The sequence below is a fragment of the Pollicipes pollicipes genome, unplaced genomic scaffold (genome assembly GCF_011947565.3).
Source record: "Pollicipes pollicipes isolate AB1234 unplaced genomic scaffold, Ppol_2.1 Scaffold_7261;HRSCAF=8764_pilon_pilon_pilon, whole genome shotgun sequence".
NCBI lineage: Eukaryota > Metazoa > Arthropoda > Thecostraca > Pollicipedomorpha > Pollicipedidae > Pollicipes > Pollicipes pollicipes.
The window spans coordinates 19,810,536-19,819,444 of NW_023597054.1; the positions used below are offsets into that span (position 1 = coordinate 19,810,536).

The 8,909-nt window shown below is 54.7% G+C and overlaps 1 protein-coding gene across 1 annotated transcript in view; it reads left to right on the top strand.

Annotated features, from left to right (window-relative positions):
• Positions 1-6,640: 6,640 nt before the first annotated feature.
• Positions 6,641-8,909, top strand: part of LOC119111151 (homeobox protein Hox-B7) — a 64,895-nt gene continuing 62,626 nt past the window's right edge. Inside the window, exon 1 of the mRNA XM_037234980.1 lies at positions 6,641-7,074. Within this exon, the coding sequence (XP_037090875.1) occupies positions 6,641-7,074 (434 nt within the window). The remainder of the gene's footprint in view (positions 7,075-8,909) is intronic.

The following is an 8,909-nucleotide window of genomic DNA, read 5'->3' on the forward strand; positions in this document are numbered from 1 at the left end:
GGGGCGTTGCTTACACCCGACTGGTAGATACGGAAAAATGGCAAACCTTTCGCAGGGAGCACTGTACTCAGCTACCTACTGACATCTCTCGAGCACGACTGGCAAATCAAGACGCTGTAACCTTGGTCCACGTCAGCATTTTCAGCAGGCTTAGGGTCCTGAGCTTCGTGGCTCGTAAAGTCACAGTCATCTATGGAAGCTCCCATTTTTTGCAGAGCTTCAGGCTCTTCATGTCACTATCCATTCTGGATTCTGGGACTGACCGTCAAAGCGAATTATTCCAGCGAGCGCTGTCGTGTCCGAGGATCGCTATTCGTGTGAAATGATATCTATATTTTTTAAAGGTATTGATTGCGACGTTCAACGCCTCACAAAAACGTGTGATGATACAGCACTGATTTAAAGAAATAATTCAGTTTTTACACTATTGCAACAGCAACGAAGTAATTCACTGAAGTAGATGGAGACTAGTTTGAATTCGCTTCTTACAATATATCGTCATATGGGCTGACGCTAATTTTCCTCCAAACTGGAGAGGCAAGTGAACTAGTTTTACCAAATGTGATTGGTGACTGCCGCTTGCGTCCAGTTTTTGCGCTCTCAGATTAAAACCTGAACAGATAAAGTGATGGAGAACAACCGGGCTTTTTGGAGCTCTATTCCCCGAATAAACTAATCTAAGCCGAAAGACATTACGGGTGTCCATTCCAGTGACTACCATAGACATTTAATCCTGCGTTATCTTCGTGATATTTTTCAAACAACCGCTAGAATGACTGCCAGCACACTTCATTTACTTAGGATAAGAGCATAGCAGCCCAAAACTGGGCAATCCAATGCAGGCTACAAAAACGTTCATCATTTAGTGATTAACTCGTAAGCCCTGTGCGTGACGCCGTGTCAAGGAGACAAAAATTTCGGACAGACCATGCCGAAAAATACATGTTTATACATTTAGCTACCAATGCTAGCCTCTGCTCGACTATCGAACCATGCAAGGAGCCCTCGTTACGCTCGGGCCCCCTCACACGCTCCCTCCCATCCCAGACCCTCCCCACTGGGCCAACTCATTGCCGAACGCCCGCGAGCCGGCAGTCCCCCCATTCGGCCATAGATTCCCCGCTGATGCCATCATTAATATTCGCAGCATTGGCAGAGTGACGGAAGGAAGCCCGCAGAGGCCCGCGCGCTCTCCAGCTAGCGCGTAATTTGGCGCCATTTTACGCCACGTTGCTGGACGACGAGGGAGAGCAGCAGACGGCGACGCTGACGATGACGAGGGAAAGTAGCAGACGGCGACGCTGGCGATGACGAGGGAGAGGACTAGACGGCGACGTTGACAATGGCGAGGGAAAGAAGCAGACGGCGACACTGACGATGACGAGGGAGAGTAGCAGACGGCGACGCTGGCGGTGACGAGGGAGAGTAGCAGACGGCGACGCTGGCGATGACGAGGGAAAGAAGCAGACGGCGACGCTGGCGATGACGAGGGAGAGTAGCAGACGGCGACACAGACGATGATGAGGGAGAGTAGCAGACGGCGACGTTGACGATGACGAGGGAGGGCAGCAGACGGCGACGTTGACAATGACGAGGGGGAGTAGCAGACGGCGACGCTGGCGATGACGAGGGAGGGCAGCAGACGGCGACGCTGACGATGACGAGGGAGAGGACCAGACGGCGACGCCGACAATGACGAGGGAGAGTAGCAGACGGCGACGTTGACGATGACGAGGGAGAGCAGCAGACGGCGACGTTGACGATGACGAGGGAGGGTAGCAGACGGCGACGCTGGCGATGACGAGGGAGAGTAGCAGACGGCGACGTTGACTATGACGAGGGAGAGTAGCAGACGGCGACGTTGATGATGACGAGGGAGAGTAGCAGACGGCGACGTTGACGATGACGATGGAGAGTAGCAGACGGCGACGCTGGCGGTGACGAGGGAGAGTAGCAGACGGCGACGTTGACGATGACGATGGAGAGTAGCAGACGGCGACGCTGGCGATGCGGCTCACAACGACCCCGGCCTGTCTGCCGCTGAATCAGAAACAAAAATAATAGGATGAACATCATAATTCGTTTCATCGGTAAAAAACTAATAATATAGAAATCAAAATTGTTAGGCAATGTGAAGTATACAAAACAGCTGAACATGAGAGAGGGAGACAGAGAGTGAGAGAGACCATGCAAATTATTGTTTTCGTTTCTGTCGTTAATGTCTGCATCACTTGTATTTACCGGAAGTACTGCGTGCATAACACTGATCCTTTGAAATGCTGTCGGCCCGTTGAAACACGAAACAAATAAAACATACATTACAGTCGTGTTATGGTCATCGCAATCCCGATCACCGTACTTGCTTAAACATCCTATACTCCTACCAACGTTTATTCTGCATACAAATGGAGTTTTTTTTTTGTTCCCGGCGAGATGATGAATGTGCAGTTGCTTTGACCTCTGCACTGGGGTGGTGCCTGTGTCTGTTTGTCGGTCTGCTATGGAAACTCGGCTTGCTCAGACTGCTAATGGAATTACACGTATCTGGGCTTGCACGTGAGTCTAAGTCAGGATTAATTTTATGTCGGACGCTATATGAGACTTTTCGTTGCGTGCCTGAGCAAAAATGTCCATTGCAATTGTTAGCACCAATCCCTCAAAAACCGGTGCCACCTTTCGTGATTAACATGACCTTCACATCGCAGTTTACAGGCCGCATTTTCGTTCTCAGCGACCCCAGCTCGGATCCATCAGACCAGACCGGCCGCTGTGCAGTTTGGCTATAAAGTTCTCCAGATTACGCGCGATGTCACGTTCTGCATGCTGGGAATCGAGCGCCGAATCTCCGTTTCTGTTGAACCGTGGGCTTCGGAAGTCGTTTTTTTCAGGAACTTCCGAACTGGTGTCGTCGAAAAAGCAGTTTGCACGGAAGTGTGCTGAAAAATGCATCATTCATTTTGCCAGCAACCCGAAACGTGTTCAATTGCAACACCATATTAGGCCCTGCCGATTTTATCACGGATGGGATTGCGAGAGCGTCCCGCACAATCAGTTCCAGTGCGTGGCGAAAGCAGCCTGGTTGCCCACGCCGCTGAGCTGCGTGGATCAGCAGCCTCCTCCTGCCAGTCAATAGGGAAAGGCAACACCACTCAGCCTGTCTGGAGAGATCAGCAACGACGATGCGTCTGTGACGATTACTAACACCGTTCTGCCAGCCTATGATTTTCAGATGCACATCTCGGCCAGTGTGCACGGGACAGTAGCACCGCTCTGCCAATCTATGATTGTCAGCTGCACAGCCCGGCCAGTGTGCAGCGGGTAGTAGCACCGCTCTGCCAGCCTATGATTTGCAGATGCACATCTCGGCCAGTGTGCACGGGACAGTAGCACCGCCCTGCCAGTTCATGACTGCCAGATGCACTTCTCGGCCAGTGTGCACGGGATAGTAGCGCCGCTCTGTCAGTCTATGACTGCCAGATGCACAGCTCGGCCAGTGTGCAGAGGTTAGAAGCGCCGCTCAGACAGCCTACAGCGATCGGTTGCACACCTTTGCCAGCGCGCAATGGTCAGTAAAGCTGTATTGCCAAGGAAAAAGGTCCAAGAGCGCCGCTTTGCCAGTCTAGATGATCAGCTGCCTTGCCAGTCTACAGGGATCAATTACATACGCTTCATATGCAACGAGAGAAGGGGATCAGTATCACCGCCCTGTTTGTCTCTGATCCCTGCCAGTTTCTGGAGATCAGCGGCAGCGCTCTTGCAGTCTGAACGGATCAGTTACACCTCCCTCCGTAACGATCCGTAACGGCAATCTACCGAGATGTGAAGACCACTCATCTGGTGGCACCTGTCCTCCAGTCGGCATGAATAGATAGTACCTCTGCGCCAGCCTACAGTGGTCGGTAGCACCGCTTTATCTGCCTGCAGTGATCAGTGCCACCACAGCGATAAGCAACACGAGCGGTGTTGCCAGTTCACAGGGAACGGTTGCATTGCTCTGCCAGTCTACGGCGATCAGCACCACCGTCTTCCTGTCGAAAGCGATTAGCAGCGTCGCTCGCCAGTCTGCTTTGGGTAGTAACGACACTGTTCTGCCAGTCTACAGCGATGAGCAGCTCCGCTCTGCTAGCCTGAAGGAGTTAGTAGCACCGTTCTATCGGTGTGTAGGGATCAGCAGTGTCACTTTATCTGTCTGTAGGGACTATCGGCACTGCTTTGCCGTCTGTGGGAACCAGCAGCACCTCTCCGTCAGCCTGAAGGCGTCAGTAGCGTTGCGATGGTAGTCTGCAGTGATCAGTAACGTGGCAGTCGTGGTCTGCAGTGATCAGTGGTGTCGCACAAGTAGTCTGCAGTGATCAGTCACGTGGCACGCGTAGTCTGCAGTGATTAGTAGAGTCGTACTGGTGGTCTGCAGTGATCAGTAGCGTGGTGCTGGTAGTCTGCAGTGATCAGCAGTGTGGCACTGGTAATCTACCCTGATCAGTAGCGTGGCACTGGTAGTCTGCAGTGATCAGCAGTGTAGCACTGGTAATTTGCCGTGATGAGTAGCGTGGCACCAGTAATCTGCAGTGATCAGCAGCCTCAGTCCGCCAGCCGGCAGCCGGCAGCCGCCCCGTCCTGCCAGCGGCGCGCACCGAACATGCTGGCAGAGGGATTAATCGTTACTACGACCTACTCGGAAGGCGAAACAACACCCCACCGGTTATTAATTAAGGCTGTGGGAAGGAGGGGCGGCATGCCCGCTACGCTGACATGGCGCCTATCACAAAAGTTATCCGATCAGCTTAGTAGGCCAGTGACGCCATGTGGTCGCCTTCAACGGCGGCGTACCCCGCACGATCCCGGCTCTGGTATCACCAGCATTGGGATGGTCATCAGTTAAGTCATCAGCGAATGTAAATAAAGCAAGGCTAAACAATGGCGGGCCAAGAGCATGCCAACTTCCAGGTGAAACAGGCTAAGTGATGAGGTCGAATATGACTCAGAGTCATCGTTGGTCGTAGTTCAACCGCCCAAACCTGGCCATCCGCACGAACGCTGATTAGGATTTTGATACACCCTCCGAAAAACTTTACTTCCTGAACGGCGTGTAAGATAGATATTCCGTGACAATGCGCTTTTATTTGCACAGTTGTCGATCCAAACCACCAATCCGAGTCTTTCAATATCTTCCGCCATCAATATTGTGAATGACTCATGCACGGCTCGCAGATCCCATCTGACCAGAAATTCTTCAATTATCCGTTGCTGCATTTCCAATAGCCGCATTTATTCCGAGCTGGCGTCCCGGCCCCTTCCTCACCGCTCCCTCCCCGTCGTCCATTCGTTATCCCGTGACGTCACCACTACGTCACCGTCCCAGCGGCGCCGCAGTCGGCCCATCTCGACCGCGTCATGGCCACTCTCTCACCTCTTCCTCCCGGCCGGCCGTTTAAAGACCCCACGCCCAGTCAGTCAGAGGGTCAAGGCTGTCTAAATCTATCAGTAAGCACGGCAGCTATCCCGTTTACGACGTTTTAATAGAATGAGGAGCAGCGCGCTCGTAAAGGCTATCATTTTCACCTCTTTATGGCACCAATTTGTTACCAGGCCGGCTAGGGTCGTCCGACCGGCATTCAGCGATAAAAACCGCATCGAGGCGACCGGGGGAGCTCACGCAGTATCGTCGCACTTCCGACTCTTTTTTATCGCGGGCGCAGCGCGAACAGACGACCTAGAAGGGGTAAGCGTGCGCCAGCCAATCGTCGAAGAAAAAGCGTTTTGACAGATGGCGCCGTGACGTGACGAATGCGTCAGCCGAGTCTCTTCAGGCTCTCAGCTGGCGGAGGGCAGACACGCCCCACCGCCCCGTCGGGTTCGTCAATCCTTTGCCGAGGTCAGGCAGGGGGGAGAGGGTGAACCACCGCTCCGCCGGCCGGAGCGGCTCGACGGCCCGTTCACGTCCCGGCCTTCCGCTCCGTCCCGGCGGCCGGCGCCAACCGCCGCGCTGCCTCCCAGCGCTCAGTGAGTTTTGATGAGGCGTGTCTCTATGGTGGATTGCTTTATGGCCTGTTTCGGGCGCATGACCCGCGCCGGGCAGAGCGCAGAGGAGGCAGAGCGCGCGCGCGGCGCGACAGTGACAGACGGCGCAGTGCGCACCTCGCCGGCTGTTGTGTAGGTCAGGAACGGCGCCGGTCCGCGCGACGCCCAGCTCGGCGAGTGCGTCTGTGCGTGCGAACTCCGGTGCGTGCGGGGGTGCGCCGGTGCGGACGGCGAGCACCCGACGTATTGGCGTCGGGAAAGGGGAGCCGGCGGCGACGGCGACATTTTTGATCCGGCGCCCATTAATTGAGAGGGGGTGCGCGGCTGGCCGACGGGCATCCCCCACGAATCGGCGCACGGTGCGCCCGCCGCTCTCCGCCTCATGTTTATTCCCGACAATAGGCTGAATAGGTCAATGTGATTGGTCCGCCGCGCGGCTCCTGGCCCGCGTGACGTCACTCCCGCGTATTGAATGGTCTCGTCTGCCAGGGGACGGGCGCAAATCAGTTGGGGAGCGCGACGCGGCCGACCCTGGGACCCAGACGCCAGGCGGCGCGGGGGCCGCTGCCAGCGCCGGCCCAGTGCGTGAGCAGTGCGTGAGAGCGCGGCCGCGCAGCGCACCATGAGCTGGAACCTCGGCAACAGCGGCGGCGGCTGGCCGGCCAACAGCCACCCGCAGGCCGAGCCGTACTACGTCAACAACGGCAAGTACGCCGGCGTCAACTACGAGAACTTCCAGCAGTACGCCGCCCAGGCGCATCAGCACTTCGCCAACCGCTACAACGGGCCGTACTCCAACCTCGGCAACCTCAGCGCCAAGGCGGTGTACGAGCAGTGCGCAGCGCCGTACGGAGGGTACCCGAGCGGCGCGCCGGCCCGGCCCGAGGCCGGCGATGGCCGCGACTTCGCCGCCTGCAAGATGCCCACCTTCCCGACGGGCCCGCTGCCCGACGCCATGCACGTGCAGAACTTTGCTGGCATGGAGGATATGCATTACGCAGCGGCAGCGGCCGCCGCCAAGGGCCCCGGCGGCATCTTTCCCTGGATGAAGGCGCCGTATACCAGTGAGTGTCCCTCCCCTCCCCCTCATCCCCTGTACTTCACTTAAGAGAGCGAAGCAGTGCGGAGCGAACCTCCTCCCTCCAAAGCTGTCCTGATTTCAGAGCCCTGCGTGGACGGGCCCTCGGCCTTCCGGGAGAACGGGGAGCCGGCTCCTCCCGGCTCCCGTGGCTCCCGTGAGCTCTGTCGCGGCTTCCGCGCGGCTCCCGCCCGGGAATGCCGACGACGGCGACCCTCCGCGCGCACGACACATCTCCGGTAATGCGAACCCGCGACTGGGCCGCGCGCCGCCCTGCCCGCCCGCGCTCGCCGTTTTTACCGACACCCTTCAGTGGGGTCCCATTTGTTTTAATCAATTTCGGCGGATAAAAAGGGTCACGTGACAGCGACGTCACCGAGCGGCGTTTTTGTGGGGCAGCCATCTTCGCCGGCGCGGTGCCAGCGCGCTGGGAGCCGGCGCCGGCTTTTGTGCGCGAGCCGACCCGCACCGAGCTGACACGACTTCATTGCGTAATGTTGATGGGTCGGCGTGGCGTGCGCGGGCGCTCCGGAGTGGAGTGAAGGGGGGGGGGGGGAAGGGTGAGGCTGCAACACTGCAGGCTGACGTCACGAGAGGAGGCCCGCGGCTGCAATGGCCGGCAAGGCTGCCGAGGCCGATTGGTCATGCAGGCAAAGGGTGGAATGGGGCTGAAATCGGGAAGTGGGGCTATTGGGAAGGAATGATTTGACGCATACAGCGGACTGCCTGAGGGGGGTTTTCTCCATGCGGAGGTAGGAACGACGGAACTAATCGGAACATGATTTTTGTCTTTGGGTCCGCAGCGTTCGTAGTCTGTGCGGACAGCTGCTTAATTGGAGTGTCTCAGCCAGTCCTTTTGGTGATTACCAGTCTTGTGAGTTGTTCGCTGCTAATCAAAACAACTCCGATCGATTTTTGATGCTTACTTGGATTTATTTTGGTAGATTTGTGGTGTAGTAATAAATAGCCATATTTTTATATGAATTCATTCCGAATGGTTTATATGACCGATTTTGGGTTCATAGTGTCTGCTAAGCATTGGTTGTTGCGTTTACCCTGAACCCAATACCCAATTCGTGCCGTCCAGTTCAACGGATAATTTTGCCTCCGCCCTTTCGCCAGACAGGAATTTGGAGAGTTTTACGTGTCGCACAATGCTGTGACAAGGCCGCCACGGGGCTGGGTCGACCCTCGTTGGCCAGTTGCCAACTGACCTTTCCATTTCAGTCGGGCCAAATGATGCGCCCGCGCTGGGGCTCGTACCCAGTACAGCTGGATTGCGAGTCCAGCATCTTTTCCCGAGACCACGGAGGCGGCATATCTACATCACTTTCATATATATATATATATATATATATATATATATATATATATATATATATACATATCTACATTATTATCGCATATATACATATCTACATCAGTATCAAGTTATCACATATATACGTGATGGATTTCCTCATTGAGTGTAATCGCGATCCTTAAAAAATGATGTGGGAGTTTTGAACAGCAGTGCAATGGTCGTCACGAAGCATGAGCCTTCAAGCAACAGTTCTTCTCGGCCCATCATCTTCGTAGGTTTCAATTTCTCCGTAAATGTACAATATCACAAGCATGGTGTAAAACGCACATGCACACGAATATTTATATATATATATATATATATATATATATATATATATATAAATATTCGTGTTTCAGTATATATATATAATATTATATATATATATATAATATAAATATTCGTGTGCATGTGCGTTTTACACCATGCTTGTGATATTGTACATTTACGGAGAAATTGAAAACCTACGAA